This window comes from Gavialis gangeticus, unplaced genomic scaffold, assembly GCF_001723915.1.
Source record: "Gavialis gangeticus isolate Ggan-Ray unplaced genomic scaffold, GavGan_comp1, whole genome shotgun sequence".
Taxonomy (NCBI): domain Eukaryota; kingdom Metazoa; phylum Chordata; order Crocodylia; family Gavialidae; genus Gavialis; species Gavialis gangeticus.
In genome coordinates this window covers 34,130,734-34,154,112 of record NW_017728994.1, presented here as the reverse complement: position 1 = coordinate 34,154,112, position 23,379 = coordinate 34,130,734, and the positions used below count along the sequence as shown (strand labels likewise).

At 45.2% G+C, this 23,379-nt stretch overlaps 1 protein-coding gene across 1 annotated transcript in view; it reads right to left on the bottom strand.

The window, feature by feature from the left end:
• Nucleotides 1–23,379, bottom strand: part of WDFY4 (WDFY family member 4) — a 376,632-nt gene that overhangs the window by 180,754 nt on the left and 172,499 nt on the right. The window contains exons 37-39 of the mRNA XM_019502557.1: nt 19,165–19,283; nt 17,703–17,894; nt 15,855–15,988 (exon numbers count right to left, since the gene is read on the bottom strand). Of these exons, the coding sequence (XP_019358102.1) occupies nt 15,855–15,988; nt 17,703–17,894; nt 19,165–19,283 (445 nt within the window). The remainder of the gene's footprint in view (nt 1–15,854; nt 15,989–17,702; nt 17,895–19,164; nt 19,284–23,379) is intronic.

The following is a 23,379-nucleotide window of genomic DNA, read 5'->3' as shown; positions in this document are numbered from 1 at the left end:
TGCACCAAATATACTATGAATTCAAGTACTTTAGTGTATATCTAATGCCAGTCCCACTAGTGCCCCTGAGTCACCATCTAGGCTGCAATGGACTCAGACTGCCTGGTTTTGTCAGCTGTCCTTCCCAGGTGTGACATAGTTCTTTCATTGCTCTAGATCACAATGAGGGCCAGCACCTCACCATGAAACCAGTTCACAAACTTCTTGCAGAGGTCTGAGGAGGATACTCTCTGGTTTAGTTTTGTTCATGAAACGAAGTGTTCACTGGAGCACTCAGGCAAAATTGATAGGTCTTAGTGAACCCTGAGGCTTTCAATGAATGCACGGGGAGATGCTTTGTGGGCTGGGATCATGCCCCACAAGGTGGGGGTGTTGTCTTGGGGTTGGTGCCACATCCCTGGGCAGTAGAGTTCAGGTGGGTAGACAGACCAACCCTTGGAGCAGGAATGAGAGTGCTGGAAGTACTGCATCCTGGGATGCAGAAGGACTGCAAATTGCTTGTATTATTTCTGTGGAGTCTATAAATGGTAGCCTATAAATCTGTTATTCAGTATGATCTGAGATACTCCTTGCCCAAAAAGTTGTAGGTTTGCGACAAGACAAGTGTACTTAACGTATTTGTTTTGCTGCTTGAATGCACAGATGCTCACATTCTAAGTGCATTTAACATGTACTAAGTGTCCCATGCAAAATAGTCCCTGAAAAATTGTTAATTGAACTGAATATAGAGCAACTTTCTAATATTTAAAATGTTATAGTGATTGGTATTGTATCAAAACTAGAAAGCCAGATAGCTACATACATACTCTATTAACCTATATAACATATTGATCTTGCATTATTGCCCTGAAAGTGATTTCTGAACACAGAGAGACAGACATCTCTTCCTTAAAGAGGGCATGAAAACTTTTCTTGGTTCAAAGTTAAAGAAGCTTTCTCCAGCTTGTTGCAGACCAGTTTAATTTAGCTGTGAAGCAGTTATCAAACAAGACAATAATATTATAATGGAAATTGTTTAATACACATCATTAATAACAAAGTTCCTGCTTTCAGGGAAGGAAAAAAGTGTGTGCTAGAAGCAGTTTTGAAATGAATATCTGATTTCAAACTTCCCTTGTGCATTTAATGGCATGCTAATTTACATTTTAATTACTTCCTAAGAAATCAAAGCATTTGTTGACAGTAGAACATAATGTCAACTTCACGGTGCACTGTTGGTGGATGCTTAATGAACTTAATTAGATAATTAGTGATGTTAATTATCCTTCTATTATGAAGATAAAGATGCTACACAAATGATGCACTTCGCAAAGAAATACCATCATTTTATGTTTGCTTATTTTAGTTTGGTTTACTTGAAATAACTGTAAAAGAACAAGGAGAGGCCCCCTCTACACCTACAGATATAGCGCAACTAACTGGTTAATTGCACAATTTCCTTGAGACCAGCTACCTGTGAAAAATAGCTATCATGCCATAAAAAGCTCCAACTAGCTATAAAGTTACAGCTCAAAAAACGCATACCAACTTTATAGCTGGTTGTTACCAAGCTCTAATGTAGCAGGGTCACCCCTGTGGCTGGGAGTCCTGCAACTGAAGGGACTCTCAGCCCCAGGAACAGCTAGCTCAATTTCCCTGCAGTTCAGGGAACCCAAGTCCCACAGCTGCAATCCCCCAGCCTTGAGGGTGCATGAAACTCCCAGAGCTGGGAGAATCACAGCAGTCATGATCTCCCAGCCCTGGGGATGCATGGATGTTGTCATGGCTAGGAACCCCTCAACTGAGGGGGCTCCCAGCTGCAGGAGCTTGCTTCTTGCTGGGCTACCCCTGCACTAGCAATAAGGTGCAATAGGATCTAATGTGTGATCCCACAATCATGCTACCTGCCATGCACATGTAACATGGCAGAAGGCGTGATTGTACAGATTACGCATGGGACTCAGATGCTGTAACAACAGCAGACACTGTAACAGGACCAGGCCCCAGAGGAGACTATAACACCCATTGGTGGCCACACAGCTCCTGTACTCACCCCAGCTCCTTGGGTCTCCTTTCTTCCTTCTTTCCTGCCATGTCTTATTGTATTTAGTCAAATTGATAGAGAGTCTGACCTAAGATCTCAGAGTGAGCCCTTATCCATGCTCATCACCAACAAGTCCCTCCTGGATTCCATAGGTCTCAAACTCACCCCTCAGGTGCTAGATGGGCTCTCCTTTCCCATCAGTGCTCTAGTACAGTAATCATCTTAAGGGGTAATTCTATGGTCTCTGACCTGCCCTATAGCTAGTCCCATCCCCACAGGTATTATCAGTCACCACAAAGGTGGGACATTTTGTCCCCTGGTCAATACCTGACTTTGTTGGGGCTTTGGCCTGCTCAGCCTTCACCCCTTTTCCCTTGCTGGTCCCCTTTAGCCTTGGCTCACAGTGCCAGACCTGGCTGCTGGGTTCCAGCCCTTGTCTCATACTGATGGGCTCTGCTTTCACCCTTCTTGGCCTGCAGGCCCCTCGCTGTGGCCCACACCCCTCTTGAGCTATGTTTTCACCCTTCTTAGACTTCAGGCCACCCCTTGCAGGGTTGTGGTCTGGCACTCTTAGCTTCAGGACTGCTGTTGCCCCTCTCAGGCTTGCGCTGTGGGCTTCTCTGCCCAAGGCTCCTACTGCCACAAGTCCATGCCCCTGGTAGGGCTCAAAGTTGCCATGTGCCTCTCAGGCACCACTGGGACCTACAACTTTCCATGATAGTCATTTTGGGTAAACCAGTATAACTTTCCAGTCCATAACTGGAAAACTTAATCAAATAATAAGCCATCTAGCTGTAACACAAACCTTCCATTCTGAGCAAACAAACACTACGAAAGGAAAAGCACACTCCCACTTTAAGAAAAAAACTTCTTTCCCCGCCATCAGAGCAGCCATAACTCTGGGGGCAGCCTGCACCCTGGGCTGTCACCACTCACTGCTGCTCTGCTCTGGTTCAGGGTCCCTCAGGTAGCTCTCCCTGGTTACAGCAGGGCCAGACTGCCCCCCCTGGCTCTGGCCCCGTGTTTATAAGCCTCCCCACACCCCACCTCTTCTGGTGAGATGGTTCCCCAGCCACCCACAGAGGTTTCTAATCAGAGTCCTAAAATAGATCAAACTGTAATCTCCCCCTTCTCTCTGTCTCTATATATATATAATCACCTATTACAGTGCTCCCTGCTCTATGGTAGGGCATATGGGCAAAGCCCTGTTACAGGCAACAACGGCACCACCAAAGCCAGAATAGTGGTTGTAAGCTGCTCAGAGACCTATCCATCAGACTCAGATTGGAAACCTCTGTGGGTGGCTGGGGAACCATCTCACCAGAAAAGGTGGGGTGTGGGGAGGCTTATAAACACAAGGGCCAGAGCAAGGGGGGGCAGTCTGGCCCTGCTGTGACCAGGGAGAGGAGCTCCCTGGACGGAAGAGCTACCTGAGGGACCCTGAACCAGGGCAAAGCAGAGCAGCAGTGAGTGGTGAAAGCCCAGGGTGGAAGCTGCCCCCAGAGTAAGGGCTAGAGAGAGAGAGAGATTACTATATATGTATATAGGATTCCTCATGTAAATGCAAGCAGACCTTGGGCCCTGTATTCACCTGGAGTTCCAAAATGTCCTGGGCACAATCCAGCTTTTCCCCATGGACAGTTTTGGATGCCTTATGTCTGTTTGCCCACACAGATTTGGGCAAACCATAAAAAAGCATGCACAGGAATCCCTGGGAAGTCTGAACTTTCAGCACCAGCAGGACAGCTCTTTTTACAGGTTTTAGATGTTAAACATGCCTACAATCAGGAAAGGCCACTTAACAATGTATAGAGAGTCTGATCCAATGCTCATTCAAAAAAATGGAAAGACTCCTATGGGATTAGGATCAGTCCTTTGTACATCAAACAGCATAAATACAATTATACCCCTCTGAAGTGCTCCTTTTAATGCCAATTCTATTGCTATTCTATGAAAGAAAAATATCCTAGGATATTATTTCAGTACTCCCTCTTCCAAGGATTGAATCTGCCTCTAAAATGGCACCTCGTTTCCCAGCTATCTGAAAGTAAATGCAAGCCAGTGCCAGAAGATAAGGTTTTGTGACCCACTAGGATTTATTGACCCCCGCCATCCTTCTTAATGGCCAGTTTTCTTTAACACTTATGTTTTAAAAAGCTTTGTGCCTGCTGCTGAAGAGTTGGTATTTTTGTAAATGTTTACAAGGCTGAAATTTTGCCTTTCCCGTCTTTAAGGCACCTGTTTGTTGCAAAGATAATGAATTTGTGCATTTGCCCTACACTTTTTAGTTCTAGGCTGAAAACATTTTTGTTTTCTAGTTTATTTTTCCCCACAAGTGAAATACAATGCAAATCTGAAGTGACAATTTGAGACAATGCAACAGACACACAGCAGCGTATGTGGCACCAAAGCCTTCTATTGTATAGAATTAGGTCTACTTATTCATGCCTGTTTCCTACAAGGTGGGAAAGGATGCTCTAACACGAGAAGTCCTAGCTGCTTCTGTGTTTGTGATGCATTGCCCTCTCATGGCTGAAGGAGCTACAGATAGCATTGTAACTAAGATGCTGTGGCACACAAATCAAGGGTCTCCTGGAACTCATCAAGCACAGAAGAAATGTTAGTCCAGATTCTTAAGGGTATTTATGGAACTCATCACTATTTATCTCAAATACCTTTGAAAATCTGACCTGTAATTCCTGTGATACAAGTAAACGGATATAACTTTTGAGCTTGCTGGTTACATGGTAAGTAATTGGTATAACATAGATAAAAATAATGTCATCTTGCCTTTTTGACAGCTGTGACAATTTTACAAGAACTTTGCCTTGGTAAGTCAGAGTACATTTGTGCAGTAACAGCCCATCTGGCAATGGGTCTAGAAGAAAATCCTTGGATGACTAGGACTAGCATGGAAATAATGACAAAAAGTTTCTGCATGTGTGAAAAAATGGGGCAGAAGGAAATTTAGAATTTCAGGCTCTTTGAAAAGCCAGGTTCACAGAGGCAGGCAAAAATTCCCAGTATAGGTTTCAAATGCGGCAGCCTTTGAATCCCCAGGAATTTACGATTCCAATTAGGTCAAAAGGAAGAGTTCTGATAAGTAACTTCAGCTAGAGCCCCAAAGAAACTTTGTGCCATCTCAGTCCAAGAACACTGCACTGGATGATTAAACTGATCTCATGTTGATATATTTTTTTCCAAACTCAATTTCGTTAACTCTCTGATATGCATATTTCCCCACAGATGGCCCTGAAAGACCATGATTCTTTTCTTGAATGACAAAGGAAAAATCTATAACTTGCTAGTACTGACTTACAAATGTATTTATGTACACGCACTTTGAGTTAAAGTAGGCAACATCAAAAATGCTGAAGACATGGGTAATACAAAAACTTTAAATATATTGAATAAAATTAAAAAATACAGGATTTTCAAAAGCATACAAGGCATTTATGCCTTTCAACAGAACTCAGACTCCTAAATCATACAGATGCTTTAGAAAATCCCTTCTCCTCTGTGAACTGAGTCCTCTGAATTGTAGGAAGCTGCCCATTGTTAGCACACTGATGGAAACAGCTTGTTAGTTTGATTTTGTTTTATTATTATCCACCTGTTATTTGCAAAAAGAGGGTTGATGGCTGCCTTCATACCAGAAAGCCAGACAAAAGAAATTGATCCATCTGAACATAGACAGATTAGCAGCTGGAACTCCTGTGAACACTTTTCTACTTTCTGACCTATAAGGTTCTAAATGGCCTGGGCTTTAAAAGGGACTACTACATTTTGAGGGCTCCCTGGAAGCTCAAAAATATCCTGCAACAAAGAGAATGCAGTATCTATCCAGAGTACTAGAGAAACCTTAGCATTTAAGGGTTTAATGCTCTTCTCACAAAGACTATAAATTCCCTTGCATTCGATGCAGTGATAACACTACTACAAGTGAGATCAGAGTGTGTTTTAAAATGTCCACAGGGGCACTTTATCTAAACTTCACTGAATGAGGTTTAGATAAAGTATCCCACCACCATTTTTAAATGTACTGGGGCTTAATGCACATGATGGTGAATTGTTTTAATCAGAACAGTTGTCCAGGAAGCGCTATAATTAAAATGCCCCACCTCCAGCACATGTATAGGCAGTCTAGATCTTCAGATTCCTTTATATGTGCTGATCCAAACGAACAAAAACATCTGTTGTATCAGCTTGCTCTCAGCCATGTATGAAAGCAATGTTCATCTTATGCCCTTCATTCTGTAGAATTTTCCCCACAAGTGAAAATTTATTGAATTAAATGAATTGAATTTATTCATTTTTAGAATTAAAAATAAATCTTTTGTTTCCATCCTTTCAAAGCATGTATGTACCACAGAGAAAAAAAGATGTAAACAATGAAGTAGCAAAAAAGAGAAAAAAAAGATAGAAAAGTCTTACTGTGTGTCTCAGTTTCCCAGCTGTTGGAAAAAATTTAAGAAAAAGTCCCAGATTGACAGGAATCTGCCCATGTGAGCGGCTCCTGAGTCAGATGTCAGACACATGCAAGTGGGTTCATGTCAGTCCAGGACTTTTGCTTCCATGTCTTCTAGGGAGCCCAGTCAATGAACTGTTCCCTGGTACAAACCCGGCTGGGCTGCAAACAGAGTGGCTCGCGCAGTAGATTTGGGGTTGGAGGGGTGTGCACACGGAGTTGTGTGTGTGTGTGTGTGTGTGTGTGTGTGTGTGTGTGCGCGCGCACGCGCACGCACTGGTGCCCCCCACTATCTACCCCCCAACCTGGATTTCCACAAAATTATTACGGTCTTCGTAATAATAGGAGTTATCAGTCAATTTCTGATTTGCCAAAATAAGACTACTACACTAGTCTCTGAGTGTCCATGCACTTCATTAAAGTAGCCAAATACAGTGAATTGATTAATCCTAACCGCAAAATCAAATATAAATGTAACCTTTGTGTTAGTTCCACCAGCAGCACAATCCTGAGAAAAGATGCACTAAGTGTCAACAGGTGGGATCTGACAAACAGAAAGGACAGTAGAGGAGATCCCAGAGGAACCATGCATGGTAGATAAACACTCATCCACTGCTGCCCTGGGAAAATTGTCTGAAAGGTTGGAAAAAAGCTACCCTTGGGCAAATCCCACTTCTGCTAACTCAGAGTCATGTAGCATTGCCCAGTACTGCTTTAACTTCTGCAGAGTAGTTCAGATGCCAAGCAGGAAAAATATAGCAATTACCAAATCAAGGATCACTCCAAACTTTTCCAGTGCTCACATTCTGAGCCAACCTCAGAGTAGATCTGGAGAACAGAAGGATGGAGAATCCAGCACTACTATTATATGTAAATACTCTTCATTGGAAATATATATTCAATGGGGGCATTTATAGATATGCTTCAGGAGATTGGGGAGGAGGGGTTAATTAGTGAGCCATGCTAATTAAAAGTTCCCAAGTGTCACATGCATCAGCATCCCCACACTGAAAAAATGGCAATGGGTTCAAATTAGTTCAAAGCACTGCACTGCCATTTTTCAGCACAGGGACACTGATACACATGATGCTGGAGGCTGCTGAAACACATCAGTTTTCATGCTCCAGCAGACTCAAGTAATCAAGTCTGCCCCGACCTGCTGAATTTACAACTGGTTGTGAACTGGAACGTGCCCTCTCTGGCCTGTAAAAGCCAGCCAAGGGAGACTGAGACCACTGCTGGTGGAGAGTTTTCAATGCCTTCCTTCAGGAGGGCAGGGTCTCAGACATTCTTAAGTCTGTGATTGTTCATCTACTCAAGAAACCATTGCTTGCCACTGGCTCCCCAGCCAGCTCACCCTGTCTACAATCTTCCTTTTTGAGGGAAGGTCATTGAATAAGTAGTTGTCTGACAGCTCCAGACATGCATGGATGCTACTGGATTCCTGGATCTTTGCCAGTCTGGCTTTCATTCTGGATACAGACCAAAGTATTCTCATGGCCTTAATTGATGCTTGGAGAAGATCTTACTACAGCTTTCTGTGGTCTTTGATACAGATAAGCATGAGGTGCTGATGAAGCATGTATATGAGGGGTAGTAGTGGGCTCTAAACTGGTTCCTGTCTTCCTGAGCAGGAAGGTCATAGATTCATAGATTCATAGATTAAGGGTCGGAAGGGACCTAGTAGATCTTCTAGCCCGACCCCCCGCCAGGGCGGGAGAACAACAAAAACCCCAAAAAGAGAAATGGGACTCAAACGAGTCCAGCTAGGTGGGCATCCAGCCTCTTCTTAAAGACCCCCAGGGTAGGGGCCAGCACCACTTCCCTTGGAAGTTGGTTCCAGCTCCTAGCCGCCCTAACGGTGAAGTAGTTTTTGCGGATGTTCAATCTATACCTCCTCTCCAACAGCTTGTGCCCATTTCTCCTTGTTATGCCAGCGGGCGCTAGGGGAAACAGCGTCTCCCCCAAACCCCTCTGGTCCCCCCTAGTGAGTCTATAGACAGTCACCAGGTCCCCCCTTAGCCTTCTCTTGTGGAGGCTGAATAGGTTCAGGTCCCGCAGTCTCTCACTGTAGAGTCTGCCCTGTTGTCCCTGGATCATGCGGGTCCCAAATGGTGATGGTGGCAGAGTGCTCATCATCCTGTTGAGTGCTTTTCTATGGGGTCCCCAGGTGTTCATCTTGTCACCCCTCCAGTTCAATGTGTATATAAGGACACTGGGTGAGACTGTTCAAAGATTTGGAGTGAGGTGCTATCAGACACTTAGCTTTCTCTCTCTCTCTCATCTGACCTATGCCTCACAGTCTCAGTCCTTTCCAAACATCTGGATGAATCTGGGGATTGGATGCAGGTGAGCCAATTGAAAATGAATCCAGAAAATATGAGGTGATGGTGGTGGACAGACTGCTTGAAGTGGGGAGTAATGGGATACTGATGGGATTCAGCATCCCCTTGTCACCCAGGTTCACAGCCTTGGGGTGCTCCTGGATTCTCTGCTGCATCTGGATCTTCATATGGCAGCAATGGCTAGCAGTGCCTTTCACCAACTTCATCTTCTGAGAAGGCTTCAACCCTTTTTTCAGATTCAGTTCTGGCCACCACCTTTGTAACCTCAAGTCTAGATTACTGCAATGTGCTCTACATGGGGTTGACCTTGAAGACTGTCTGAAAGCTATTACTGGTGCAGAACAAGCAACATGCCTTCGGATGCCAGGGCTGGGGGGAGGGGGTTGCAAAAGGCATATAACTTCAGTGCTCCAGAGTCTTCACTGGCTCCCAATAGTTTTCCAGGTGAAAACCAAGGTGCTGGGTTTGACCTCTAAGGTTCTAAATGGCCTGGGTTCTATGTACTCAGGGACTGCTTTCTCCCTTGTGCCCCAATGTGACCTCTGAGGTCAGTCAAGAGCAAAATCCTGCAAGTATCATCAATGCACCACGTCTGCTGGGCAAAAACACATGGGAGATCACACTCCAGGCATTCATCAGCTCTGGAACTCCCTCCCTCATGTGGCCCGCCAGAGCCCAGGCCCAGACATCTTTTGGAAGCACTGTAAGACCTTCCTATTAGAGCAGGCATTTAGCAAACAAAGCTAGGCTGGGATATTGTTTAGGAGTGTCTGTTTTATGTTGATATTTCAGTTGCTTTTTAAAGTTATTTTGTTCTTGTTCATTCCCCTATTTTATAAATTATTCTGTTTTCTTCTTCTAAAAACTGTCCCAGGCCGTTTCAGTAAGGGTAATATGTAAATCAAATCAACTTAAATAAATAAATAAATACAGATTATTTTTTCAGCTTACATTGGCTACTTTTGAGTCAGCAGGGGAATAGATTTAATGAACCAAAAAAGAGCATTTTCACCTCTGTTTATGGAGCAAAATCTGAGCTTGTTCTGATTCATCCAAATCATCCCTTGATTGCAACAGAGTTTTATTCAATTAGGGACCACAGAATTTTGCCCTTCACAAACACATAGCAGTACTTTTGTATTTGGCCCTAGGAATCTAGGGTTTTTCCTCTACTATTTAGCAAGAGAAACAGGACTCTTGATTGGAGAATAGTTTCTAGAAAACAGGCAGAAGTGGTTGGCTGTGCTAGTCTGAAGTCAGGCAGAGGGTGCCACGGGGTGCCACCCTAAAGACTAATTCATTCAGAAAAGCATAAGCTTTTATAAATTTAAATAGCCATTTTTAAATAAAAATATGACCCTAAATTTAAACTGTTGGCTTAATTCATTGCATCTTTAAACCAATCAATCAGTCAATACCAGGTTTCGAACACATGCAGTTTCCTTGAAATTTGATTTCACCTTCATAAAGTGCCATATAAACCTATTAATTTCAACACCTTAGGTGGCAACCTATCATCTTGACCAATGGGCTTCCTAGACTGAGAAATGAAGTTCATTTCACTTATCAGGAAATGAAGGACTTCACCTAACGCAAAACACAGTAATGAATAAAGTGCCAAGATAGGCCACACCCACCTCTTTTCTTCTCCACATATTTTATTTGTCAACACAAAGAAAAAGCCCAGAGGTTGGAACCTGACTGAAATTCCAGATACTCTCTTGACAATTCTATTTTTCCCCATTCAGCAATATTTTGATAGTATTTAAATAAAGCCTTAATAATTCCCATTCACAAATATTTATAATCACCGGCTAAGTACAGATGTTCAAAAAGCCCCTTGTGGAAACACTCTAACTGTTGTGTTTTCCTTGAAGTGCTATACATTAGAGTTAGAGTGAACTGAACAGATGTTTGCCATTCAGTCAGGTTGGGGGCAGGGGGCTTGGAGCCTGCCCACACTGGCTGAGGTCATCAGCCTGGGGGTACTCCAGCATGGCTCCCAGGAGGCTGTCCCCTCTCCCCAGCCCCACCTCCACCAGCTGGCGACTGTAAGCAGTGTTGGGGGGGGAGGAGAATGGAGCCACCATGCTATGAGGCCCCCACCAAGCTTGCTGGGCCAGGTCTTGGGGGTGGGGCTGGGCCAGGTCCACATGGCAAGGGGGCTCCATTCTCCTACCTCCAATATTAAAGTGCTTTATGCTCCATGAACATCTGTTCTGTTGCAGGTATAAAGCGCATTCTATGCACTTAACCCATGGTAATTGTAACTTCTGTACAGGCCCATAAATATTTTGGCCAGAAAAGAAAGGCAAAGGAAGTTGTGAGTCTACTGTTACATAGCCAGAGTGAGCTTTTAACGGAAGATGCAAAGAAGGCAGAGCTGCTTAACAGCTACTTTGCCTCAACTTAAGGCGCAGTAGCAAAAGTACATTAATGAATATGTAGACATGCCCCTTGGGACTAATAATCAAAAACACAAATACAAAATGGATTACAACTGGCTGGATGACAGCACTACAGAAAAGGATCTGGGAGTTTTTGGTAGATCACAGACTAGATGTGTCTGTATTGTGAGAAAACCTGGAGAAGATAAAGAGGGTACAAGCACAGGCAACAAAAATGATAAAGGGCTTGGAAGGCAAACCGTGTGAGGAGATATTGAAGGAAATCGGCATTCTCAGCTTGCAGAAAAGGCAATTAAGAGGAGATGTGACAGCAGTCATCAAATATCCAAAATAACTGCCATAAAAATAGGGTAAATATCTTTGTTTCTGTTGCTGCAGAGAGAACACATATCAGTGGCTTGAAGTTATAGCAAACTAAGCTGAGATTGGTTAGCAGGAGAAACGTCTTCATTGTTAGAACAGTGAGGCAGTGAAATACACTGCCTAGGGAAGCTGTGGAATCTCCTCCTTTGGAGGTTTTCAAGAGGTTGGGTAGGCATTCATCAGGAATGATCTAGGAGTAGCTATGTTTGGCATGCTCTGTAGAGAATAACAGTTGGAAGCCCAGGAGCTCACCCCATCCGAACAAAGACACAGGTTACTGGAATATAGCAAGAAAAGCTCTACAGCCTAAAAAAATAGATACTGGAGAGGACAATGCTCAGCAGCAGGAGAATGAAATACAGCTCTACAAGTGGCTTAGTCATAAAAGAAGATTAAAGGAGCTTGGATAAGTTTATGGAGGGGATGCAGAAAGAGAAGTTTTGGCTGTCCAGTTAGGGGCTGTGATTTGCTGTTACCAGATTGCAGAGTGAATGGAAGCTGTTTGGTTTTTCCCATGCTACTGAGGTTTGCTGGCTGCCACAGGGGGCAAGGAATTTTTCCCTTCCTGTTGCTAAAGATGTCAGGGAGTTTTTTACCTTCCTCAGAAGCACTGGGTGTTATCTGTAGCCAAGGCTGGAGATTTTGACTGGGGAGCACCAGTGCTCCTTCTAGGACGAAAACCCAGAGGTTCCTGGTTAAAGGGTCTTGCTCTTCCACACTATGCTTTTGGGATCAGGAAGAAATGTTACCTTCTGGTTGGACAGCTATAGACTGTGGCAGTGTTTGCCTTCCTCTGTAGCGGGGGAATGGACCTCTTCCTTGGATCTCTGAAGCACATTTTAACAATCCTTGCAGTGGACGCTGATAGCCCTCATCCCCCTGCTTTACCTGTGGGAGGTTAAGGTGCTTTTGGTGTCTTTGGGCAATGTGCCTTGTTCAGCGATAATTGTGTAATTTTAGGAATAGGTTAGACAAGCACATATATGGGATAGGTTGGACAGGGATGAACAGGATGTTGAATTAGAAGACCCCCAGAAGTCTCTTCTAATCCTACTTTTCTATGATTTAGCTAAGCCTGCAAACTTGAACTGTCATTCCAATCAATGGCCAAATCCTGCATATCTTATTTATTTAAGTGATACTACTGGAGACAGCAAATTCCATTGAGAACAATCTAGCCCGTGAAAAGTATCATATTTGTAGAAAACCACCTCCTCCACTTACTGAAACCAATGGGCACTTTGTCAGTGCATTCAAGGGGACCAAGTTCATGGATAGGATTTACAGAAACATCTAAGTTTGTTTTGAGTACAAGTCTCACTGACTTTCAGTGCAATTCATACTTCCAATTCACTTAAGTGCTTTTGAAAAGTCCCTCATTTGGGGACTCCAGGAAGTCCAGGCTGAAGACTAAGGACAAGCTAGGAAATTGGTTCCCTCTCACCAAGATACATCTATCTAAAAAGTGTTGTTCACTCTTAACAAGAAATGCTGGGTAGAGGGGAGGAGGGAAGAAAAGAACATTTGGAATTGTAGTTTTGCCTCTCACTGAGAGGAACAATTTATCAGAGCTGCAAAGCTGTCAGCTGCTGACATGATAAGGAATAACACCAAATGAGTAATGTTTCCGCCAAACCCAGCTCCTTTAATTACAAGCCGCTCCTTTGCAGAAGAGAGACAGAAGATGCAGAAACACCAATTTCATGCACTTGTGCCTGAATAATATCTCCGTGCTGCCTTTTCCAGATGGCAACCTTTTCACTGGAGGAACTAATGATGTGGGCATATTTAGGGAAAAACCAATAACGGAGTCTTTAACCTTCAACAGCAAAAAGCATGTTGTACAAAATGTTCCTTGGGATACATTAACAAATATCAATTACATTGCTCACTGAGGTGTAATCAGCTGTAATAATCAAAATTAATTTTAAAAAATAATTAAACAGACCCCAGGGCAAATAGTTGATGCTCTTGCAGTATGACATCACAATCTACACATGTACCTGTAAAGAAGTCGCTCACTTTGTAACCACCAAAGGGATCTTAAAGAGCAAAGAGGATCATAAGGTATTCAAAAAACCCTTGCTATACAATAGACTGAGGTGCAGCTTCCACTGCTGGTGAGACAGCTGCCATCTGGGTCAATGCACCAGGGAGCAAGCTACTGACCTACAAAGCCAAAGACATGAGCTATTACAGTTTGAGCTAGAAAACGATAAGACTCTCCATCTGGTTATATGAAAAACCCATGTTGTCCCCAGATCTGGACAGCGAGAGCCCTGTAGCACATGCATCAGCAGGTTAAACCCAGGATGTCTTAAGGCTGAAATGGGCAGAGATGGCCTATGCATGCTCTAAAGCAAAGGAACCCAGATTTTACCTATAAGCTAGGGACAGACATTACACATAAACCAGTTTAAGTGATCAGAAACTGGTTTAAACATGTAATAGAACGTAAGTTCAGTGCACATAAAACAGTTTGAAAATGGCTGAAACTGGTTTCAGATAAACCTGGTTGAATGTAGTATCAGACTTAACTGATTGAGCTCAAACTGGTTTATCCAATGTCTGTCCCAGGCCCCTTCCTGGTTTAAGTTAAACCACAGTCCCCAGCATCCCGGCATGCTCTCTGGGCTGGGCTCTCTGCTCCAGCCCAGCAGGGCTGGCCCCACCCCTCTGCTCCCTAGCTGGAGCAGGGACAGGCAGTGGCAGACACTAGCCCCAGAAGGGAGCAGGAAAGAGGTCCATTCCCCACCTCCCTCCTCTGTCCCAAACACAGACCTGCATTTCTCCACTAGCTTCTCCAACAGCAGGGGCATGGCCAGCCCTGGCAGTAGCCTGGGGTGAACTGGCCAAGGAGGAGGTTGAATTCCCCCCTCCCTGTCCCACCGGCACAAATCCAAACCGGGTGCTCCTCCCTCACTGCCGCAGCAGTGAGAGCATGGCCAGAGGCTGGCCAGGATGCCCTCCTTAGGCCAGGGGGAGGGGGTGGGGAGAGGAGTTATTCTCCCCTCTGCTCTCTCTGCCCCCAGGGGACTGCAGCCAGGGTCTGCCTGCCCCAACCACTGCTGCCACTCGCTTACTGCGCAGGGCAAGCGGCAGGATAAGCCTGCTCCTGCCCCCTCCATCAGATGCCAGAGGGAGGGGGGAATACCCCACTACCTGCCCCCTGCCTAAGGGGGCAATGCCAGCCAGGCTCTGGCCACACCCCTGCCCTGCTACTGGTGTGGCGAGGGGACAGGGCCTTTGATGAGAGCAGCAGCCCCTACCATGGTGTCTGGGGAGCGCGAGCCTCTTCCCAGCGGTGGGGGCTGTGAGCAGGGGGTCAGAGCTGCTGTGGACTGTGCGGGGTGAGCAGTGGCACCAGGGCTCGAAAGAGGCCATAGCCTCCCAAAACCCTCTAATGCTGTTGCTACTGCTCCCCACACATCATCCATGGCAGCTTTCCCCACCCCACTCCTGCCCACAGCACGGCCCCACCACCAGGAAGAGGCTCACGCTCCGGGAAGCCATGACAGGGGGTGCCACCCCCATCACAGTCACTTCCCCTCACTGATCCAGCAGGGCCAGAGGCTAGCCAGAATGGCCCCTCATGCGGGGTGGGGGGTTATTCCCCCCTCCTTCCAGCGCCTGGCAGAGGGGGCAGGAGGGGGTTCAGCCCACGGCTTGCCCCATGCAGGGAGTGAGTGGCAGCAGCAGAAGTGGTCAGGGCAGGCAGCCCCTGCTGCAGTACCCCAGGGACAGAGAGGGGGAAGAGGTACAGTGACTTGGGTTCCCTCCCTGCCTCCTCTGCCTCAGAGCGCCATGCTGGCCGGCCTCTGGCCACACCCCTGCCACTGCAACAGCAAGGGGGGAGTGCCCAGCAGACCCCAGCTTGAGTCCGTGGGGCAGGGAGGGGAGAATTAAACCCCCTCCCTGGCTAGCTCACTCCAGGCTACCACCAGGTTTGGCCACACCCCCAGCACAGCGGAGCCAAGGGCATGCTGTAGTGCCCCTCGGCTCCCACCTTGAGCTCTGCAAGCATGTGCCTGAATTTTCTCTGCAACTGCAGTGAAAAGCCCTGGAGACTGGATGATCCTCCTCCATTAGCCAGATTCAGCTCATAGGCTGTGTCTGACACCCCTGTTCTAGGATATCTATGTGTTACAGTGACTTGGGACCAGAAGTAGTTTAACTTAATTAGTTCTTCTGAGAAGCAGGACATTTTAGTGTGGGTGGAACAATGAAAATTTTAAAATTGAGGTTACCTCAGATTTGCATCCTGTTTCCTTTGTATATCTTCCAGGTATCAACCTCATTGCTGATGACCAGCTTTCTGTCCAGGAATTGTGCTTGCTCTGACCTGACGTTGCTTTACTTTGGAGTGCCTTCTTTTCAGAGGCTGTAGAACAGAAAAAAAATGCTTAGGAAGTAAAAATGAACCCTTGTCCTGAGTGTGGGTGGGAGGCTAGCATCTGTTTTAGACATCAGCCAATACAGTGGTAGAGACTCACTACATCTGGTCTGTCTCTGCATTTGTGAGGGTGGGAATGCATCCGTATGTGCTTTGGAGTTGTACTGCCTGCCTTTGCAGGTCCTATAACCCTGGAAGCATATTATCAGTTCTCCCCGCTACCTACTCACAAGCAAAGTTGCTGTCCACATCTAGTGTAATGCCATTTTTTAGTACCTATATAATGCTGGTTTGGCTAAGTATCACCTCACCCCTCCAAACCCCCATATTACTCTATTTATAACTAAAATAATGAGGTTTGAGGAATCCCTTGAGTACCTCCATTGACCTCAAAAGAGTTAACTCAGGGCAAACTTAACCCAGGTTCTCCATGTGTTGCCTCCCAGGGAGGCAGGGAGTGCTACGAGTAAAACTGTTAGATAGACTCTTCAGGGTTTTAGATGCTGCAGCAAATGGAAGAAATCAGGTGTTGTTTGTGTTTACCAGATGCTTGCTCTACTTACTTCTTATGAGGATTTTTTAGTTCAGCCCCTTCCCAGGTGTTAATCTAGGAAGCACAGAAGGTGCAGCCTGACATGGGAGGTAATGGTAACTGTAAGCCATCTTCATGTATTAAAGGTTCTGGGCTTCTCCAGGTGCCAAAACACCCCCTTAGAATGAGTTAAAATGATCTAAGAATACTCTAATGGATGGTAGCTGCAGTATAGTTCATCAGGAGCCCATGGAAAATCAGGAGAAAGCCTGAATCTCTGCTACTTAGGTTCCCTCTTCCAACCAGGACATGCACCATTCTTCCCCTCCATACTAGAGCTTATGAGGGTCCTGAACTGCATGGCTGAGCCAAGGGACTTGTCTCCCAGCAACTTGCAACAGAAAGCAAGCCTTTACACACCACTAAATAAGTGTGAAGTACCTAACAAAATAGGAATGTAGGACTGAAAGGGGCCTTCTGTGCTGTCAAGCTCAGTCCCTGGAACTGGTGGGACAAAATCTGCCCTCTAAAGCTGAGCGTGGATGTTTGGCTTCCCAGGGACAAGCACCAGCAGCACACCTTGCGCCCCTGACATGTGTCCCTGGGGAATGCCCAGGTCATGCATGCTTTGGCACATGACAAGTTACCCCAGGAGTGGTAGGGGAGGCTGAGGCCAGCACTGTGCTGGCCCCAGCAGCCTTTCCTGGGGTCCTTGGGGCCTCCCAGGGCTGCAGCAGCAGCAATTCTGGCAGCTGCATCATGGACCTGGGCAGCCTGGCTCTGCTTTTTAGCAGCATGTGCTGCCCATGCATGCACTGCTCCAGTTTTTTTTCCATGGTTTTTTTTTGATCCCTGGTTATGGGGTCAAAGTAAACCACGGGAGGAAAAAATGGAGTAGCACATGCACCGGCAGTGCACCCTTGCAGTGCGGAGAACACCTGACTGTGCGGTATGTGGTGCTGCAGACATGTTTGTGGTGCTACATACCGCATGGCTGCACTTGTCTGGATGTGCCCTAACTGAGTAATTATAGAGTAAGGGTCCATAGTGTCTGGGCTGGAATGTGTAGTAGGAGACTATAACTAAGAAATCAGTGCCCTTTCAATAAGTGTTACAGTTACTGCAGTGCTACTGCTATCTGTGGTAAGCACTCCATTAAAGATCAGAGACCTATGAAATTCTGCCAAGCCTTTGCCATCATTTCTTCCCACAGAGGCGTGATCTCTACTATCTTCACTTCCCTCTCTGTGTCTCCTGCCTTTACAGAGAGGTCCATTTTGTAGGTGTCCTCCAGAACCTGCTGCCTTTGGGAGATGAGCTGCCTCCAGATGACATCAATGATTTTCAGAATCTCTTGCTGAACTAGAAAACAAAGAAAGCTGCAAGTGAGGAAAGAGCTTTTTGCTTGATAGAGGTGAACAAGCAGTAATTGAAGCAAAACCTTCACTCAATTATACTGTGGCCAATCTCAAATAATTCTACGGAATGCAAAGCAGCAGCTTAACAGCACTCCACCACTGTTAGGGAGGTAACTTTTGGAAGATAACTCTGGTAAAGTGGCTTTGGTGAGTGGGCAAAAAAAAAACCAAATAAACCCTGTCAAGTTTCCTTTCTGATGTTGAACCATGTTAGAGTAAGGTAGTTACTGGGGTATGTCCAGCTCTCTCAGTATGCTGGACTGCCAAACTACTGTTACAATACTGTCATTTTGCAGAAATGATGGCAGTTGGCAGCAGGAAGCTCCCAAATGCCTATTTTAATTAAAAACCTCATTTTCCATTGTAATCCATTTCGCAGCCCCTGCACAGGGAGAGGTGCTACTACACAGGGAAAGCTGCTACTCACAGTGGGAACTTTCATAGACTACTGTGTGGTTCAGAATAAGTTGCCTACCATATGGTTACCTACCATAGGGAGCAGAAAAGCTCTTCAAAGTGAATTTCATTGTGAAGCTGCTTAAAATACCAAATGAATGATTGTGAGCCTTAAACATTGCAGATAAAAGTTAGACCTTCTGAAAATCCCTATCCTTCCTAGATGCCAGTAGGGGGTCAATAGAGAATGAGGTGCTTTTTTCCCCACCACCCAAGCTACCTCCTCCATTTCTCCTCTAGGATGATACTGTGAAAGCTGCAGACATACTCTTTCTTACAGAACCATTTATGTATAAAATATTTCCTTGACAAACAGTTATTTTCCAGCTCAGAACAAATGGAGTGAGCTCTAATTACTAGAAAAGGAAGCCAGCACTACTTTGCCTGCTACTTTAGTAACAGCAACAGTAAGATTTTATATTAAACTTCTCTTACACAAAGCCATTCACACACTGATTACTTACAACTAGCAGGTCCCTGTGAGTGGTATTCATTGCACATATAGATAAATTAAGGCAGAAGAAGACTAATAATCTGCCAGCACAATCAGCATCATAAGAACAGATCAGAAAACCCTTGCTCTCACCTTCATTCTCTGGCCATTAGATTAAATGTCTCGCTGGATTTTGAGATGGCAGCTACACAAAAAAATCTTTGTAAGTCTAAAAATCTGTCTATCCTGTCCTGAAAAGATTTCTTTTGGACGAGGGATTGTTTTGCTCCCCTAAAAATGATGGATCCCATGTGCCATGCATTACCTTCATCTGGAGCAGGGATATCATCTCTTCTACACTTCTCCTCTTCACCTGGGGCCAGGAAAATTTGGCGATAGGATGCTAACTTTGGTTTTGCATCCACTCCAAAACCCTCTGGATAGCTGTTAGCGAACAGAATAGCAGAGTGAGTTAGAATTCAAACACTCTCCATATTATGTCAATGTAACTGAAATAAACAAGAGCAAGGTACTTTTACCCAATCTTTCATGCTTTAGTTATTCAAAACTCCTAGTCTCTGTAATAACCAGATTATCCTTGGTTCTATTATTAATACAGAACCACAATGCTGAGCTTTCACTGACAGACCATGGACCAACAGGGTTTTCAGCCATCATCGTGATCTCTGTTTCTGCACTACCCCTGTGGTTCTTCCCTTTCTTTAGCTGATGTAGACTAATACCTTGTGATAGTGACTGTCTACTGCTTTGTTTACATAACTCCTAGAACAAAGGGGCCCTAATCATGGTGGTATCTCAGGGTTATAGGACGATTATGGTTGGCCCATAACACAACTAGTATTCATAGGATTAATGACAAGGGTGCCAAAAATACTGAGACTGTGAAAAAAGGGCCTCTGACTGTAAACTTTTGGGTAGTGTGTTTATCATCATATGGGCAGAAGATACCAGGACATTCAGAGTTAAAGTTACATTTAAAAAAAACTCAAACATGGATATGTAAGAAGTGTCTGGTTACAATACCCATCCAACCTTAAGCCTGCCTGATCATGATGCCATACAGAAAAAAATAATGAAAAAAAATTCTAATCTATGTAATAAAAATATTTTAATTAAATGTAGGACATAAACACTACAGTGCTAAAGTAGCCATGGCAGGGTTTTTGCCTGGTACTACTACATGGCAAAAGGAAAGCTGCTTGGGTAATTTAAGAGTGAATTTATTTTTTCTAAGTATAATATGAATTCTGAATTTCCTGGATTGTGGTGTTTGCTTTCAGAATAACTGTAACTACACTCTAATTTTTTTAGGTTTCTGTTATTGTTATATATATTCATCCTTAACTCCAACTCAACAGCTTTTTGTTTGTGAATTATTGTTTGAATTAGAATAAGAATAAATGCAGAGACAGCTCTGGAAGAGTGGTATATCTTGAACAGGATCCTGTTTCTCTGGATCCAATTTAGAAAGAGTACATTAAATGGATTCCTGAACCTCAGGGGAGCACAGACAGATTTCACTGACCCAGCAAACACAATTCTGCTGACTAAAGTTCTGCCAAGAACTCACTTCTTTTGCCATAAAACCTCCAAAATTATTCCATAACTAATGCCAGCAAGAATGTCCCTGATGCGTCACCTGTGATAAAAGCCAATATATGTGGGTGGGAATTCTGGCCCAGTTGAAGTCAGTGGTAAAATTCCAGATGATCTCAGTTAACACCAGGATTTCACCCTGTGTGCCTAAAAAACAGCTATAAATAGCGGTAGCCTTCAGAAACATTTCAAAAGATCCATGTATAGCTTATCTCCTTTAAATCTAGCCTCAGAAAAACTGCTCTGCTGAATCAGAACAGTGATCCATCTAAAGAAGTGGTACGTCTAATGAAACTTCCCAAACTGTACCAGATGTCCCAGAGAATGACCACCCACATGCATATGTAGTGTATCTAAGTGATACTACTATATCAGAGGGAAAAAATATTTCCAGGGCCCCATGTAGTGGTAGTCTTGTAGGCCAACACCTATGAAGCAAACTCAAGTAGCTGTTATTCTTACCTGCAGAGCACAGCAATGATGTTGTTAGGCATAAACAGTAGATGTATGAAAATGCTTAAAGCTACTTCTGAATAACAGTTAAAGAATGTACTGTTTCCAGCTCTACATGTTATTCTCTATGTATCCTCAAAAGCCATAGCTGTTTCTTCAAGTATCTAATCCAGTTTTGTTTGCTAAATTGTTTGCCTCAATATTATCAAGCAGCAGTGAGTTCCTCAGACGAATAGTATCTTGTGTGAAAAAGCATTGCCTTTCACTTTGGTTTACGTGCTGTGTCTTTAAATTCCACCCATATTTCATAAAGGACCTTGCTGTATGGAGAGTGAGTGATGATGCAAATGATGTGGTACTCTGCTTGTCTGCAACTTACAAGATTCTCACAAAGGAATGAAAATCAGAAAAATGCCTCACTCTGCGCAAATCACTTTACCTATTTGGGAAAATTCCTCATCTGCAAGCTGGGGTTCTTACACAACCATTTCTTGGTTCCAGCTCCCCCACCACACCAGTCTCCTGACTATATTACCTTCCTAGAGCAGCCTGACATTAGTTTAACCCATGTTGGGTGTGTCTATACATTGCCCTACACACTACGTTGCCACATGGTGCACTATGGCAATGTAGCAATCATGTGTGTCTACACGTGATGGTCAGCCACATCACCATAGTGGTGCACTTCACGGGTACAGTGCAAAGCTATAGCAATGCAGCAGTGAAATTTAACCATGTGCCACATTCACAGCACAGTAACTACTCACACTGTGTTGTGCTTTAGTACTTCCAAAAGGTGTAGCAATGTCACTGTACAGTGATGTGAAGATGCGCCTGTTAGGTAACAGAATGTGGAGATACTCCTTGCCAGAGAAGTCTTAACTGTGCTACCTAAAATGGTACTTGGCACATTTTAAGACTTGAGACACTCAGAGGATAGCATTTTAAGTGTAGCTTACATGTCCTAAGTGTAACATGCAACAGGGGCCCTAATAATGTTGATTCATGTAAAATATCTAGACCAAGGTCTGACTTGTAAGAGATTTCAGACAGGCCAGATAACATTCAGATCAGTTTGTCTGAAACCACTTTTTAACTTTACCCATACATTTTCAAATTAAAGACAATAAAAAGCTGAATTAGTAACATCTGTTGCTTACTGTACACTATATACATAAATACTTTCCTACATGGCGGTAGGGGACAAGACTAGGGCAATGGACTCAGACTACAGCAAAGGTAATTTAAATTGGAGATTAGGTAGAATTTCTGACTATGAGGGTGGTCAGGCATTGGAACAGGCTACCTGGAGCGGTTGTGGAACATCCATCCAGGGCAATTTTCAAAGAGCATGCTTGACAGATACTTGGCTGGAATGGTTTAGTTAGGGATGATCCTGTTTTGAGCAGGAGACTGAGCTAGATGACCTCATGAGGTCCCTTCCAGCTCTAATTTTGTATGTTCTAACTATCTGATGATGCTTTTACGCAATCTGTGTAAGCAATATGGCTAGTGGAAAAATTTTTATCTAACTATCTTTCTGATTAAAAAGAATTAGCCTGCTGCACCCCCGTGAGCCCAGGGACCCCAGCAGTGCCCACAGGACCCCTGATGAGCCCCGGCCCGCTGGCAGGTAAGCAGGGGCCCATGGAGGGAGGGACCTAGCCAGCTGAGAGCAGGCTAAGTGGGCTGAGGAGGGTCATGCCCCCCGCCCCGGCTCTTACTTCGCCCAGCCCCCCAGGGAGCCGTGTGACTGGAGCCTCGTGAACAGGCCACACAAACAGGCATGCTTCTGGGCCCGGCGCACAAGTTAGCACGGGATTTCACACAGGAGGGCGAGCGGAAGGGCCCAAGGCCCAGTCTGTGAATCCCCCAGAGTAGAGAGTCCCAGCCAGAGCCAGCCCACCAGTGGCATGACACGGATCGGCATGTACCTCACCCTGAGGGTCCCCTCAGGGTCTGCAGCGCCCCCCTCTGGCACCTCAGAGACAGCCACCCAGACAAAGCCCATGGTCCCGGGCTCCACGCAGACAGAGCCCCTGGCTCTCAGCTGCGGGGGCTGCCTGTCCCTTTTTCAGGCTCTGGGGCCTGAGAGCATGGCTACCTCCCCTTGTGGGGTCTGCTCCCTACTGGGGTCTCTGGCGCACCAGCTGAAGGAGCTCCAGGCCACAGTCCAGAGACTGCACACCATCAGGGACTGTGAGCAGGAGATAGACTCCTACTGCCAGGCCCTTCTCCCCTGGGAGGCGGAGGGTAGACCATGGTCTCCCTCCAGGACAAGGGAGGACCTGGAGACCTCCCCTTCTGTCCAGCCATGGGGTTGGACCAAGGTGGTCAAGGGCCCCAGGGCCCGCTGCACCAAGGCCCCTGCTCTGCTGGAGCTTTGCAACAGGTACGAGCCTCTTGCAGCCCCAGCAGAGCCTGCTGAGTTGCCAGCTCCCGCAGGCAACACAGATGACACTGTAGCTAC